At 37.9% G+C, this 17174-nt stretch overlaps 2 protein-coding genes across 5 annotated transcripts in view; one reads left to right on the plus strand and one right to left on the minus strand.

The window, feature by feature from the left end:
* The window catches only part of LOC310704788 (uncharacterized protein), a 138434-nt gene that overhangs the window by 113153 nt on the left and 8107 nt on the right, over positions 1-17174 (plus strand). The gene's annotated exons all lie outside the window — the stretch shown is intronic.
* ROBO1 (roundabout guidance receptor 1) overlaps positions 1-17174 on the minus strand; it is a 571660-nt gene that overhangs the window by 79243 nt on the left and 475243 nt on the right. For all 4 annotated transcript variants that reach the window (XM_083498490.1, XM_083498489.1, XM_083498492.1 and 1 more), the window contains 3 exons: positions 8472-8592; positions 7831-7969; positions 5992-6119 (listed from right to left, as the gene is read on the minus strand). In XM_083498490.1, coding sequence (XP_083354616.1) covers positions 5992-6119; positions 7831-7969; positions 8472-8592 — 388 coding nt within the window. The remainder of the gene's footprint in view (positions 1-5991; positions 6120-7830; positions 7970-8471; positions 8593-17174) is intronic.

Here is a 17174-nt window from a genome sequence, read left to right on the forward strand (position 1 = left end):
AGATTGGATAATCAGGTGTCTACAGTACCGCCTGGTGCCCATTGCGACTGGTAGCGCGGAAGGCAGGGAGACTATGCTCAGACTGATCCATAGCCACTTACAGGAGCAGCCAACTAATTCGTGTTTTATCCCTTTGCTCCTGCCTGCTAAGTTCTAAGAGGGCAACCCTGAGATTATGGAGGAGGAAGCTGATAGGCAGTTCTACCCCTGGGCTGGGAGTAAACAGGAAGGTAGGTAGTTAGGGGCTGGCTGAGGGCATACTGAAGTTGGTGGGGCCCTCAGCTAGCCCCCACCTGCCTCCACTGACTGCCTTTTTAGGCTACAAAAAAACCGACACGTTGGCAATAAAGACAACTTGGCAAATGGCATAGAAAGGCTGCCAATTTATAAAGCAACTAGTAATGTAAATAAATCCAGCACAGTAATAAGTTTTTGAACTTTACAGGAACTTTTTTGTTTTGGCAAGCCTTTATGGTCATGTAACCATAGCATCAATTTTATTAAGTATAATTGTTTTAAAATTGCTGGTTTTATTTATATTTTGAAAGAAAAATGTCAACTTATGTTTGCTTTTTGTTTTAAAATTTGTATTTTTGTCAGCCACTTATAGATTTTCTGTTGAGTAAGTGATATATAAATTTTGTTAAACAACACAAAATAAAAGAAATGTGCATAAGCAACTTATGAAAGAGCAACTCTTTTGGAAAGAGTTTGTAGACTATGGCTTGTCAAAACTCTCTTGGACCACGTGCTTTGAGGTAGTAGTCAGGGATGCATTTCATCTCACATTCTTTTAATCTCTTGTCTCTGATTCAGTTTTCAATAACCACATTGTAATTGAAGTTTTTAATGCAAATCTTATTTGGCAAATCTTCTTGGCTATGGCAGAAAGAGCAAAGTGTTTTTAATAAAATAAAATGAATTCAAAACCATACAAATAAAAGCCCATTCCATTTTCTCATCAACGAAGCAGTTCTATCAAGAAAGAATAAGGCAGATACTAATTAAGCAGTTCACTGATTTCTGCATATGAAAACTTTTATTACAAATTGTTTATTGAAAATTGAATCACAGAAAAGCAATGGGAAGAATGTGAGCTGAAATGTCCCATATCTTTGAACTCACATCTAGTTAACAAACGGTTCTCCACCTACTGCGTTTGAAACTGCTCCTTGGCAACTTCTGTCTCTACAAGCAATTCAAGATGCAAATGTTCTGTGTAATTAGTTGAAATTTGCAAAGTAGTGTGTGTATGTAATACATAAGCTCTTGATCTTTCCCATCAAAGGAATATGTATGGAGTTTAATGGTGATTATTAGATGGGAAAGTGACTTCTAGCTAATAAAATATAAACCTCCATGGAATTTGAAGAAGATAAATATCTACTGTAATCCTAAACACATTAAAACAGATATATAGGAAGAGAAAATCAAGGTGCTGTAGTAGCATATGGGGAATCCATTTCATTTGGAGCTTACACAAGTGGAATTTAGGCATTGTGAGTGTTAAGGGGGGGAAAGAAAAGCAGAATCAAAAGTCTAGCACACCTTTCCTTACAGAGAAGGCAGAGCTAATAATATTGGGGAGGGAACACAGAACTGATATACCTTGCAAGTTCTTAATTAATATGCTTCTTTGAAATATTGCCTGAAACCTCATCCCTTGAGTTTAATTTCATTTGGGTCACATGTCTAATGCAGGATTCTGCAGTGACTATCAGTTCAAGCACTCAGAAAAAGCATGTGGTACAGTTACTGTGCAATTATACCATCTTCATGTCTATGTGGGAAATTTATTTTTGACTTGTTTCCCTGTGCATAACATACTCCCTCCTCCCTTTTTTTCCTAGAGTGGCAACTGTGAAGTGGCTGGCTTAGCATTACATGCAAATCAGCACTCGTGTGTTTCTGTAACTCACACCTGGCCGATAGCCCAGTGGGCAGAGCGTGAAACTCTTGACCTCAGTGTCGTGGGTTTGAACCCCACGTTTGGCAAAAAGATCCCTGCATTGCAGGGGGTTGGATTAGATGACCCTCTGGGTCCTATCCAGCACTGCCATTCCATGAAGCCACAAGTGGTAGTAGTAATCCAAGAACAAACCTTATCTTCAGCTTGTGACTTATTTTCAGAGAAACTGTCATGGAACTGCCATCAGCTCAGAGGTGAGAGGTGGAAGGGCAGTTGGGTTACAGGAAGCCTCCAAAGATCGTGAGAAGCAGTACTTCCTCCGCGGAGCAGGGAAGCCACACCTCCAGTGGGGAAGGGGTGCAGGGCTCGGAGGATGCAAGGGAGAGACACAGCACCGAGCATGAACAAAGCAGGGGGGAGGCATGTTCCCCTCTGCCCACACCCTCTTTGCGCAGTCGGTTTATGCCTGTTTCTCCAACATGTTAATTATGCATTTGCAGGTACATTTTTTTTGGGGGGGGGGTTAACCCCTGTATAATATAAGCTGCACTGCTGTGAGAAATGTATCACGTGAACACTTGAATGAGCTCTCATTCCAGTTTGTGGTGGATTTGCTTGGGTCTAGCTGGGTAGTCTTTTGCTCTACAATCCCTCTGAAGGCAGATTAAAATATGAAACCCTGAAAGGTGAAACCACTGAAAAATGCTTCCATATGGCTGTTTCTCTTTATAGAGGTTGTGGCTTGTAGAACTGTTTAACACAGGGGTTGTCCACATTTTTCAGATTCTTCATGTAAGCACCATCTGCTTCCATAAGCCTTGAGTTGGAGGAGTAGAGACTCTCTATGTACTGCAGAGAACCCATGTACTAAGCCGTGCTACATTTTACAACTATTTTGTGGGAAAGCTGCCATGCCGAAACATTTTGGTGGACTTTATATTGGGTCTATAAAATGAAGATCAGTACTCAGTTATAATCCAGAGTAGAACAGCAGTTCATCAAATGAACACATAAACCTGTTTTAAAGAGAGAAGATGCCATTTGTAACATTCAGCAAGAGACCTTTCCCTTAATAAGAAATTGCAATGCATACTGAAAGCTGTAGACTGTCCACACAAAAACTAATTCTAAGAAAAGATAATGGATTTAGATACCTTTTATGTGTTATCAAGACAAAAACAAACAAGAGTGAATTTAGATTTTTTAATGGCTTGGGGTTTGTTTTTTTAGATAACCACTGATTGCTTGGCAAATAGATTAAAGATGGAAATCCATTTTCAATCCTTCATATAACGAGATACAATCATTTTCTTCTTCGATATAGAAATTTACTTGGAAAGGAACTAGGTCCAAAATGATAACTCTTTGAATTTATATACTAAGAGAAACTAGAGAACTGTTCGTGGCAAATAAGGGAAAAAACCTACTGCCATTGAAAGACAAGCATACAGCTCTGTCATTAGAGTTGCTTGAAATTTTACAAATAATTTCAAGTCAAGTTCACATTCAGCCTAGCATAAGCCCATGCAGTGACTTCAGGGGGTAAATGATAGGTGAGCAAGTAAACTGCCCATTGGTACTAAACTGCTGATAGCACGTTTTCAATGGAAAGAAAATGCTTCACTGTATTACTTTCTCGATTCCAATTCTCTCCTGTGCCATTACCCGATCCTTGAAGCAAGGACACCGATCGTTGCAGTTGGACAATACTGGGTTTGCAAGATGCTCATTTCCAAGTCCAGTTTGTCCCCAAGGATCCTTTGATCACTTCACTGCCAGGAAAGGATGAATCAGGTTGAGGTGATTAACTTCAGTACAGTTCACTTTGCCCACCGAGTGAGTCCCTTCTGAGTTTTCCCAGATCCAGAGCCGTAGCTACGTGATCTTGCGTCCTTGGCAGAACTGTCCAGATTGTGCCCACTAGCCACAGACAAATTAGCTTTTCTTTCCACCTCTCCTCCAACCCCCCCCCCACTCCACCCATTCAATTATTCACGTACTAATCAATAATTTTTATTTATAGACATATTTATGGATATATTTTTAGCCAATTTTGTGTGTCCCCCCCCTCGCCTGCACCCCTGGCGGGGGCCCACCTCACCAACCCCTAGCTACAGCCCTGCCCAAGTCCCTTCTAAGAACAAAACTTGCTCCATTGCTCTTAATGGCAGAAAGGTTTTTAAAGCTGTTCCTAACTTTATGCATATTTTACATCCTTTGACATGTTTATACTTGCCTAGGAGAAAACTATATGAGATACAATTCAGGTCCCCTACTATCACAATTCCCCCTCTTCCAAAAACAGCAACAACAACACCACATGAACTTTCTAATTCTTTTTTACTTTTATCACACCTTAGCTTTGCAAACTGAAAACCAAATTCACAGATATACTGGCCTACCAATATTATCAATGGCCCTCTGGTTGTTGCTGGACTCCGACTCCAGCTAGCATTTCCAGTGATCAGCGATTATGGGAGTTGTAGTCCAGCAACATCTGAAGGGTCACAGATTCCCCGTTCTTGATTTAATTAAATATTCTGGTTTATGCCCCATTGCAAATCACTTTAGAACTTGAGAAACTTTGGTCCTAGTCTACAGACATGTACATGCAAAGTTATGTTTCACTTAAGTATGCCTTTTGGATTTCATGGCATCCAAACTACTTGCAGATTTTTTATTTCAGATGTCTTCATGTAATTACAAATTTATGCTTCAGCAAAGGAAACTCTTAAAAGTATCCAAGCATGCTATTCCTGCAAAGACAACCAGATCTTCGTACTGGAAAACTTCATCAATTCAAATTGATTTGTAGAAAATATTTGCAAATGAAGGAAAAATTTGAGGGCAGTAATATTATGGTAAAGCTTTGTTACAGATCTGTTTTCTTCATTTACAAAGCAAAGAACCACATGCAGGAATCAAAAGACTATATAGTTCTCTGCTATGAAACATAGTCTGTGCTCCCTTATACTTCAGACCACAATAAGCAGACAGTAGATAAAGTATAGAATGATTCTTAAATCAAATTGTTGCAATGACTCATAAAAGTTTCCCCACCTTACAACTAAAATGGGACCTATTGTTCTAGCATTAAGCTGTTAAATTTAACATCAAAGCCTGACAAATAAAAAACCCAGTCTAGAAAGTATGCATTTTTATGCACAGTGAAGTGAACAATGAACTCAGTGTAAACCACAAAGCAAAACAACAACAAATAGGCACAGTACTGAAATAAAAAAAATCAAAATAAGTTTTAAGAAACACTGAAGTCCAGATACATTATAGTCTAGAGACTATCATACAAGGAACAGAGAATAAGACAGAAGATCACAGCCATTAAACTGACGGGCAAAACGGTATGACATCATTGCCTGCCTTCTAGCCAGGAAGGGAAGCAAGGGATTATCTGAAGAGTCAACATCTGGAATGTATATATAAAACCAATGACAGATTTTCACACATACTCATTCATTGAGTTCCACTAGAATTTCACAGTGCAGTAGAAACAGTCATCTGTGACCTGTTTTCACACATTAATACTTGAAATGACTGAATAACTATATTAATCAGCTTGATATACTAAAACAAGGTTGTGTTCTTTAAGAAGTAGAAGTGCATCAAAAAAGCCTGTGTTTCCATTAGCTGTATGAAAGATACTGTTCTAACAACTGCGCTACATTCAATAAAATACACTGGACACCACTAATAAATAAAAAAATCTCTTTTTTGAACTTAATCATTTAGGATGATGAGAAGGATATAACGAAAAAAGTTTTATCCCTTTTAATTCTAAAAGTATTAACATTACAGACAGCATGCTTCTCAGATAACTGGGATACGAAATGCCTTCATTTTCCATTTCCATGATGGAGCATAACTCTTTTCACACAAAGAAAGAAAATGATGTTTGAAATATGTAATAGTTCAGTAGAAATCCACCAATAAAATAAGTAATCTTCCTAGATTTTGGCAATGCAAACTCTTGCAGTGATTATTTATGAGCCCAATAAAATCACTGTTAAAAACACAAAATTCTATTTCCTTCTCGTAGTAACAATAGTCTTTCAAAGCAATTTTACCTTGAACTGTTAGCGTTGCCGATGCTTCTGCTTTTCCAACCATATTTTCTGCAACACAAGTGTAAGAACCCATGTCTCCTGCCATAACTTTTCGAATTTTCAGTGTATGGTCATCACGGATTTCATATCTAAATCAAAGAGAAATAATCTATTAGACTGATTTGTCATACTGCTGTATATGAGAGTGGAGCAGGGCTGATTTCTCCAACAAGATAACTGTAAGCTACCAAGGGTATATGCATTGGCATCAATGGTTCTATTTCAGCTAAATGGAAAACCATAACAAGCCTTCAGCCTTTTTGTCCAATACAGTATACAGAAATATATTTAATATTTCCTCTCATGCTGATATGACCATTCCTTTTTTATGTGAGAACATTAATCATCTAGAAGAAGAAGAAGAAGAAGATATTTAAACGGTTGAAACTGTTTGATCAAAGAAATTAATTGATTAAATATGCAAGGGTCAATTAATATATTCCATTTTTTAAGTACCCTGCCCACCTTTTTAAAGTTTCCTGGTTTCTGACTCCTGAAGCCATCATGTGCTTAGTCCCTTTCTCTGTTCCTCCTGAAATAGGCCTGGCAAGGCAGGACTAAGAAACTCCCCTTGAGCAGCCTTCCTTCTTAACAGTGGCAAGCAAAATACACTGCTTTCGTTATTCCCCAGGTGGCCTATTCTTCAGGCTGCAACTATAGCCATATGATTGGTCTACACTTTATGTCTCTCTTCAGCTGGAACCTCAGCTGGCATGGCCAGAAGTGAAGAGGCTGCTGACGCACCAGATGTTTGGGGGCACTCTCGCATACTTTACAGACACATCAGTGGCTCTATAGAGCCAACCATAGACTCACTTGCTATGCTCCATCACCTAAGCATGTGGCATACTAACACTGGTCAAAGCGTATGAAGAGATGATAGGAATAATTTTCTTCTTTTAGAAACAAACATTCACCTCCTAGTTCACATAGGACACTATCAGGAGCCTCGTGTCAAATTTTCACAGCTCCTAAGTGTGCTATCTTTATGCACAAATGTATTTCACTGTGTTTAAGGGGAGTTACTACTGAGAATCTCTGCAATCAAAGAGGAAAACTAATTGAACGCTCTGTTCAAGGAATGCAGGGATGTCAGAGTTGCCTTTAGTAAGACACTTGATCACACAGCATCTCAAACATAATATCAAGCTGACAAGTAAAAATGGACCAAGACAATTTGCATGATCTTGGGGACAGGGCAGAAAGTTTTGGGAGACAAGTATCTTTCACTTAACAGGATTGCTCTATCCCTTATATTTTCCCTGGCTCGGAAAGTCAAGAAAACCTTTTCGAAAGATGTTATTAAATGAATATGAAATTAATTAAACAGACTAAAGATTAACAGATTAACCATCTGATGATGAAATGGTTAAAGCTTCTTTAATTAAATTTATTTACTTAAGAATTTATAACCTGCCTTTCAACCTAAATCTTAGGTCCTGGAACTACAGAGTAGAGAATAATGAAGCTTTCTTTAAGACCACAGCACATTCACTAAAACATGATACCAGATAAGATTTCAATCAATAATAAAAACCACAGAGGTATCTAGGGTTGCACTGTTTTTTGTAACAGAATAAAATGTTCTTGTGAAATTAGTAAAACAACTTTAATCATGCTAGATTATGTGTGGAGTTCAAGCTTGTAAGATGAGAGAGTGTGTGCAATTTACTGTAGAACAATCTTGCATCACACTATTATTAGGCATGCTCTTCTGGCATCATTATTATTGTTTCACTCCAAGCACACAGTAAACCAAAACCACAATTTCTTGTAGAAGATTATTAAAGTCTGCTGCACCTTGCTTTAGGTAGCTCTCCATCATCTTTTCGCCACCTTACTGTTGGCACTGGATCACCACGTGCTTCACAATTAAACTCTGCACTGTCATCTGCGGTTACTGCCAAATTACTTGGTCTCTTCACAAATGATGGTCTTTCTGAAAGAAACAAATGGGCAGCACAGGTTAGAGTGAAAGAAAGGATGGGGACATGAAACATGAAATGCATGCCAAATTCTAAAAGGAAAGTTGCAGTAGTTTTCCTGCAGGGGCAGCATTTACATTTTGGGGGTGGATAATGAGAATTTGCTTTATCCCCCTTCCTGTTTTATGGGCATTTTAAAACAAAAATACCATACCTAAGAGAGGTACCCGTAAGTAGGAAACCTGCCAAGTTACAGACAAACTGCCTATATGTTGGCTAGCTACCATTATCCCAATGTACTTTTCCTTGTTAGCAAGCAGAAGCACAGACCGAATGTTCTAGAACCAATGTCCCATGGTCTATGCTGGAGCAATCAAGGGTACTTGGGAAATGTTACCTTTTTGGCATGATCAAAATATGCATTTACCCAGCCTTAAGGGAATATTTAGCTTTGGAGTCTGTATTTATTTTTTTACATTATATCAAGTTACTAATAAAGGAATAAGCTTTCCATACCTAAAACTGTGAGCTCTGCCACTTCACTCTCTCTTTCTCCCACCATGTTTGTTCCAACACAGACATATTTGCCAGCATCATTCTTCCTAGTATAGGTGATCATCAGCTTTCCTCCTCTGATCTAGAACAGGAAAATAATAATAATAATTAATAGTAATAATAAGTCTCAAACAGTTGCATAAGCAGAATACAATTCGCACACCTACTTTTGCTTTTCTCCTGTGAGTTCATGCGCCCTCTGAACAGTGTGGGCGGTGTTGTACAGTTGTGCAAGATCACTCCACCCATTTTCATGTGATTTGTACTATACAACACAGCCCAAACAGTTCAGGAGAAGTATAGCATCCTGATCAATGGAAACAATAGTATCACTCTACCCTGCCTTGGTCAGACTCCACCTTCAATACTGTGTCTAGTTCTGGGTACCACAGTTGAAGAGGTATATTGACAAGCTGAGGGCTACCATCAGCAATACCAATAAGGGATCAGATTTTACCAAAGGATAATGATTGCATCTTTCTCATTATGAATAAAACTGCTTCAGCTAATAGTCCACAAGAAGAAACCGTAATATAATGATACAATTCTATTTCCAAAGCCCAACTGACAATATTATTGATGATGAGAAAGTATATTCAAAAACGTATGTTTCTGAAGAACAACAGCTACATGTTTAGCAGCCTTCCTCTAGGGTAGAGGGGTAGATGTTTCAAGAGGTATCTAGTTCACTTAAAAACCTTTCTAGACTTATCCCCTATTTTCCACCAGATCATTAAACCAATGAATGTATTGCCCCCCCCCCACAGAATATGCTGTGTATTAAGGCCAGTTCTGTATATATACTCAATCCACCACCTCCACTCTGCAGTTCCATCATCTGAGTCTACTGATTATATAAACAAAATATGTACAAAACAATTTTGTTTAATTTACTCTGCAGATATTCTAACTCTGCATTCATTTATTTTATCTACTTTAGCAACTTTTATGAAATCAGTACTGTGAAGCAGTATTTCGGCAAGCCTATGAAGAAGTAGTTGTTTCTCTGTTCCTTTCGGGCATGGGTAGGGAAACTATGGCCCGAGGGCTGGATCCGCACCAATCGCCTTCTAAATCTGGCCCATGGACGGTCCAGGAATCAGCGTGTTTTTACATGAGTAGAATGTGTCCTTTTATTTAAAATGCTTCTCTGCATTATTTATGGGGCATAGGAATTCGTTCATTTATTTTTTCAAAATAAAGTCTGGCCCCCCACAAGGTCTGAGGGACAGTGGACCGGCCCCCTGCTGAAAAAGTTTGCTGACCCCTGCTTTTGGGCACTAACACTAATATGCCCTTTTTACCAGTATGGTATCCAACTGTGATACAATAACAGTCAATTATGTAAATGATTGACTGTGATGACTTCCTGCTTGATGAGAAACAGGAGATAGTATTAGAATAAATCTTGTTATTTAATAGTGATTTGATGTTTTGATGTTAAGTTACCAAAGATTTACTTTATTATCTGAGGGCACACTCCCTCCAACTACTAGATAAAGCTATCATTTTTTTAACTTTTATTTCCTTTTCTTTACAATTCAGTACCCCACCAAAAATTAATGTCCAGCTTTGAAAATATAAAGACTGTATAGTTCTTCTTAGCTTCTCTTTTTAATATCTATAAGAGACCCTGCACAGAAAGAATTCAATTTTGCAATGTAGTTAAATATAAATTGTATATGTACTGGTAATGTGGCGAAAGTGATGAAAGTTATGTAACAGTACTTGTGTTTAATACTTCCATATTCTCTTGATTTTTCTTTGTTGTTGTCCTAATAAAAATAAAAGCAAAACAAAAAAACATTCTGTTTTTTATCTACCCAGGAACCTGTTTGTTGTGCTTTACAATGGGAAAAGATCAGGGCAACAGCTAGAGTTTAAATATTGTGGAAGGATGTAAGAAACTGCATGTTTCTTTGTCCTAGCAGTCCTAGGTGCAACCTGAAATTTGCATAGTTCCTGTGACAGCCTAATCTAAATCAATGAAGACTTCCAGCAAACTTAAAAGTCTTGCTCACTATTTATTTATTTATTTTGCCCAACTGTGGATTTTGGATATTTTCTTATCATCCAACTCTGCTCCATTGCTATTCATCCACAAGATATACTACAGATTTACACATCCAACTCAATACCAGGTATTAAAGTTTTTCTGGGGGTGGGTTGGGAATTCTCTTTCAATCAGTAACTTATTTACACTTCTGATTCAATACAGAAACAGGAACATCTTAGGGAATGTCAACAAATAACCTATCTGAAGAAGTGTGTGCGCACAGGAAAACTTATACGAAGAACAAACTTAGTTGTTCTCTAAGGTGCTACTGGACAATTTTTAAATTTTTTTATATATTTCGACTGCGTCAGACCAACATGGCTACCTACCTGAATCTACCCATTTGTGTGTGATACTAATCCTATCATGATAAATGCATTAGCCACAATAGATTTGCAGTATACCTGTTCAGCAGCAGTATGCCACTAAATACCAGTTGTTGGGACAAACAATGGTGAGCTGCCCTGCTTGTGATATGGCCATTATTGGAAACAGGATGTGGAACCAAATAGATCCTTGGCCTAATCCAGCAGGTCTCTTATCACATTCTTATGGCAGGTGTCCCACACAATACTACTATAATTTTTTTCTGATTATTCTTCAGAATGAGAATGGTGGTATTTTCATATTTTCTTACTGAAGTACAGTGGTACCTTGGGTTACAGACTCATCAGGTTACATATGCTTCAGGTTACAGACTCCACTAACCCAGAAATAGTACCTCGGGTTAAGAACTTTGCTTCAGGATAAGAACAGAAATTGCGCAGTGGCGGCACAGTGGCCACTGGAGGCAGTGGCGTAGCATGGGTTGTCAGCACCCGGGGCAAGGCAAGTAATTTGCGCCTCCTAACCCGTAGGGGCAGAGAGCTGTGAGTGCGAGCACGCCCCGTCCCAGATGTTGCGCCCGGTGCGGCCGGCCCCCCCCCTGCACCCCCCACGCTACGCCACTGGCTGGAGGCCCAATAGCTAAAGTGGTGCTTCAGGTTAAGAACAGCTTCAGGTTAAGAACGGACCTCCAGAACGAATTAAGTTCGTAACTAGAGGTACCACTGTACTATGAGTTTGAATGATAAAAGTAGCCTGATAATCAGGGATATATTAGGGGAAATGGTCTATAACAGGGGTGTCCAACAGGTCGATCGCAATCTACTGGTAGATCCCCGGAAGGTTTCAGTAGATTGCAGTCAATCACTGGCTCCCTTTCCTTAGCGTTGGTAAAACAAAATCCGGCCCTGCCCGTTCACCCCGCCCTCCATTGTTGCACGATCTGCAGAACGGAAGATGGAGTTTACTCAGTGAGGCTGTTTGTTTCCCCAGCGATCAGGCTGTTCCCCTTTCTTTCTTGAGCTTAGGCTTTAATTCTCAAAAATTGGTGCTCAACAACTTTGACCTGAACCCCCCAAAAAGGCGCAAGATTACTGCCAGTTTTTAATTCTGTGAGTAGATCGCAGTCTCTTGGGAGTTGGCCACCCCTGGTCTATAATATATATTCCTGATGAATTTTATAATTAAAATTAATATAAAATACTAAATATTAAAGTATACAATCCTGTTTTAAAGCAACATTTTATTATTAAGGGCAAAATTAAATCATTGCTAGCAATATTTTAGTCTAACTGGATAACTAACAGAATTCTTGTGTTGTAAGTAACATTACTCCACAGAAAATTTTCCATTGAAAAGCTGATCTGTTCAAGTACTCAAACCACACACACACACCCCCGCCACTCTTCATATAAAGCAGCCCATGGAGAGACACCTTATGTTTTTCACAATGGAACAACTAGAAGTAGGACAAAGTTAACATAGCTGTGCTCTGAGGCTTATGAACTTAAGATCACAAATGATAATAATTCAGATTGAAGACAGAAGCACATGTGGTGGAAAAAAGCAAGATTCCCATATAGCCGTGTTAGGCAGACTAATATGATCATTGGCTACAGGGAGTATGTTCACAGTGTGAAGTGCTTCACTAAAGCTGCCTACAGCTAGAAATCTATCCCAGAAAACTTGACATCTTGAGGAAGATAGGACTCTTATTATCACTGCAAGACATATGCACACAAAGATGACAGTCAGTTATTGAGATAGATGAACATGCACATATAATGTAGAATGCACTGCATACAAATGCCTTATTTTTTGCCTTTGGCACAGCTTGTTTGAGCACAGAAACAAAAAGTATGTCCTTTATCATCTAAAAAAACTAGCAGTGCAGAAATTTCAGGGAAGATCTGAGGCATGGAAAATGGATATTAAAAGTGACCCACTAATATGTTTTTTAAAAATAAGTAAAATGTATTTCCGTGTCTGTGATATCAAATACTGAACACATGCAACATATTTAATGGAACTAGTTTAGTGATAATTTCCCCCCACAAGCACAGAAAGTCACACAATCTACTATTTTAACAAGGATAAAATCAAACTACACTACTTACTGGTTTGGGACAACATTTTCTGCAATGTCAACAACAAACAAAGCCCCCCATAGTGTCTGCAAAATGCACCTTGTCCTTTAACTCACTCTCAGCTGGCTTTGCTCACTATCAGTGATATCATTTCATACCAATGTCCGACTGGCTACACAATATTTGGTGCCACCCAGTTCACTGTGTTGAAATCTTGGTTGAAATCCTCATCATTATATCTAATCCAGACACATGCAGAGAAAAAATGCTGCTTTGGAGCCATAATGGAATACAAGGTCACTGAAAAAGTTATTCACCATCATCACATTTATTTTTTTTAATTTTGCAGAAAATATTTCTGCACATACCCATACCCTGAAACCCAAATTGAAATAGAGTATTTTGGGCAGATCTGCTTTTATGTGTGTTTATATTCACACTAAATATATTACTGATCACTTACACAGATGAACACCTTAATTGTTGTCCATCTTCAAGTAACAGTGACCTCATTCACACATCAAAGTAAGCAAACTATAGCTTACCAGGACTGTACAAACCTGCAGCCTCCAATAGAGGAGATCACAGCGGCTTGGCTTCTCCCCAGTCTGATTTACTCCCCAGCTAAGCTAAATCCAAGTTGACTTTTTATTTTAAAGCATTTCTGAACTGCTTCATACTTTAAATATTAAGTGGTGTACACTATGTACAATATAACAACAATGTCCATTAAAACAAAACAGCAGCCTAAAATCAATTAAACAATACAAAGACGTAAAAGCAAATTAAATAGATTCAGGGTCTTCATACACCTAAATCAGGGGCCATTGTTATGCATCAGATAAAGATAAGACTGAATCAACATCATCATCTATTATTATTATTATTATTATTATTATTATTATTATTATTATTATTATTATTCCGCCCATCGGACTGAGTTGCGGCTTCCAACAAATTATTAAGAGAAGCATTGGTTCTCTGTGGGACTATCTCCTTCTTATCTACACCTCAATTTATAATTTTGAAGCAAGGAAATGTGTTACAAGCCTGCAATTAATGTATTCTCAAGGAAACTGACCCTGTTAAGCTTCTGGAATTTTCTACCACTTAGGGAAATGGAATGTGCAAAACCCTAATGTCCCTCTTTGAGATACTTTAAGCTGTTAAGAACATTCATCTCCTGACTTACAGAAGCTTCATATGGAAGGTGTTATATTTTTGCTATGTGGTTCATTGAGCAATAACAGAATGCATATAAATTAGTCTTTGAAACAGTAGCTGGGTTTAAGCTAAGGAGCGACATGCTCATAGTTCTATGAAACAGAAGAGATGTGAAGTCTCTGTATTAGCAATCTTCCCTCTGTGTCTGAATATAGCTACCATTACAGAAAATGAGAAATATATAAGATGACAATGCATAGGATTATAAAATTCAGACCATAATGCACAATTATTCTTGATTCACTGCTTTATGTTTTTCCTCTGTATAATCAATAGCTGAAATCAGAAATAAAAAGTGAACTTGAATTGAACTCATTTCCCATTATTCCTTAATTTTTCTGCCCTGGAAAAAGTCAGATGATTTCATGTCTCAGTTTCACAGAATTTCCCCCCAACCCTCACAAGTATCACCACTATCAAGTTATCCACACTTTTCCAAGGTCAAACATTCTAACAGATGGATAATAATTAACAGCTTCAGGCACATACAAAGATCATATTTAGCTTAAAATGACATTATTTAAAATATAGTAAATTTTCTGGACAAAAAAAGATAGTCATGAGCCACAAATTCACGCTAAGAAGCTAAACCAATCTATCTGAATTACAAATATCACTGTTCATAAAATACTGCATTACTGTAGCTAAAGGTAACCAGCTATTCAGTTTGTTCTTATATGAACTTATCGTATACCTCTGAGAAGTGACCAGTGTGCCATGTAGCATTTTCCTGATCCTAATTGCTGTTTCCTGTCACTGCAACTTCAAAGCAGAAGCTAATTAGCTTCTCTTCCTCTTAAGCCTGATTTCCTGCTAGACAACCCTAAGGATGTTTCTGCCAAATGAAAAATGCCTTGACAAACGTCTTCTTGCATTCTACATGTGATGACATACTACATCCCCTATGTCCTACATGGCAGTATATGACACCTGGAAAGAAGGGTGGTATATAAATAACACCACCACCACCACCACATTGAGGTTTCTGGGGAGATGTTGTTTCTTCCTGCCCTTTGATTTGTTTAACTGGAGATGCAGCACTCAACACTCACTGAACTTTCTCAACATTCAAAATGTACCTTCTGGTCCAAAAAGGTTGGTTGCCCCAGGCTTAACACAGTGAAAGCAGGGGTTTTTAAAAGGCTTAACTGTGGGCGGGGTATACTAAAATCCCTCTTGTATAATCACAGAAGTATCTATTTCCTATCTATTTGCATTAATTTTAAAAAAGTTGTCTCATAGGATAATTTCCCCATTTGAGGGATGATATAGGGCTTATCGGCCAGCAGATATTTTCCCCATGTACAGATATCTGTGCAGAAGAATCTGTTACATATATGCCTGTCATCCAAGCCAATTTCCAATAATGGAAAAGGAGCTTCCAGCATGATCATCATCTTTTTTTTAATGTGCAACATAACACGGCAATTTCTGAATGGCCAAGACAACATAATAAGTAACATCTCTTGATGCATTGTGATACTGTGCTTGAAAAACAAGCAAATATTTCCTTCATTAAAAATGTACAGAACTTCACTTGTTATCCCAATGAGAAGATGCACTTGTATTATATAGACAGACTGTAACTCAGAAGCATATGGAATAAATTGTTCTTGCAAAATCTTGTGACGCACAAAGAATTTAAGCAAAACAAACCCCTCTTTATTTCAAACAGTTCATTAGCTTAAAACATTTGGTTCTAAAAAAATGGATTCAGTTTTTATGCAAGGAAGCTAACCCTTTACTAAAACTTATATATTCTTGAAAATTGGAATTACTAAACAAGCCTGCAGCTACAGTTTTCATGTTAAAAATTTTGAACAGTAAATATTTCCAATTACACCTAGCTATTGTATGGATCAATATTAATAATTTAGCAGTAATTAAGATATTATGTGATGAAATAGTGTCAGTTTAAAATGTGGATTGAACCAAAATTAAGATTTAGGGCAATGAGCAAGGCTATATATAGTGAATTAATTCTGTTCGTTAATCTGCATTCTTCACTCAAAGCATTCTGAAGCCATCCCACTAATGTTAAATGTCTCATACAGCCTCTGCTCTACAACCAGATGACATTCTGTTATGCCTTTCTGTCTTTCATTACCTCCCTGAAAATAGCTTCCAGTTGCAAATAAAACCACTTCAGCTTGGTTACCCAAACCCTGAAACCGTATAAATTGTGACAGAAAGTATCTAGTTTTTTGCCTAGTGCTGCAAAGCAGTTTTGGAAGAAGTCCAACATCTTGTATGTCGGTTCGGTGCTTTTGCACATGCTTGCTATCTGTACTTGGCACAATCCTGAGAAGAGGTAATTGCAACTCTGTTCAGTGGAGGAAACCAAAGACCTGAAACAAATATTATTTTTGAAGTTCTGTGCTTTGAATTACACTTTTCATAGGACCAGAAGTTGTATAGGAACTTCAGAAATGCAAAGCTATCCATAGTGGAATGCAAAATAAGCAAAATGTGAAATGACTAGACTGAAAGAAAATAAAATGTATCAAAGAAATCTAAACAAGGATACACTAATCATTCACATCTGTTTCCAAGCTCCACGCAAGAGAACCTCTTTCCCCCTAAAATATTGTGCAACTTCCCTCCCTGCTTTGAGAGAATGCAATGAATGAAGATCAAGAGTGGTATTTTTAAAACAGTTTTATTATGTCCCTTGTTGTTTACAGATGCAAAAAGAAGCAGCTTAGCTACAAATATATCTAGATAGGTAGAATATTTTTTACCCCCATCATTCTGGTGCCCATCCACTACCCAGGGAAGCCTTGAACGATTTAAAATCACAATAAAAAATTAAACAATTTAAACACATACATTACACAACGCTAAAATCAGTTAAAAGCCACAGCAACAAAGATAATCAGTAATATGACTTTAATAGTCTAAGCCAGGCTTCCTCAACCTCGGTCCTCCAGATGTTTTTGGCCTACAACTCCCATGATCCCTAGCTAGCAGGCC

Source organism: Podarcis liolepis (assembly GCF_965112155.1).
Source record: "Podarcis liolepis genome assembly, chromosome: 4".
NCBI classification, from domain to species: domain Eukaryota; kingdom Metazoa; phylum Chordata; class Lepidosauria; order Squamata; family Lacertidae; genus Podarcis; species Podarcis liolepis.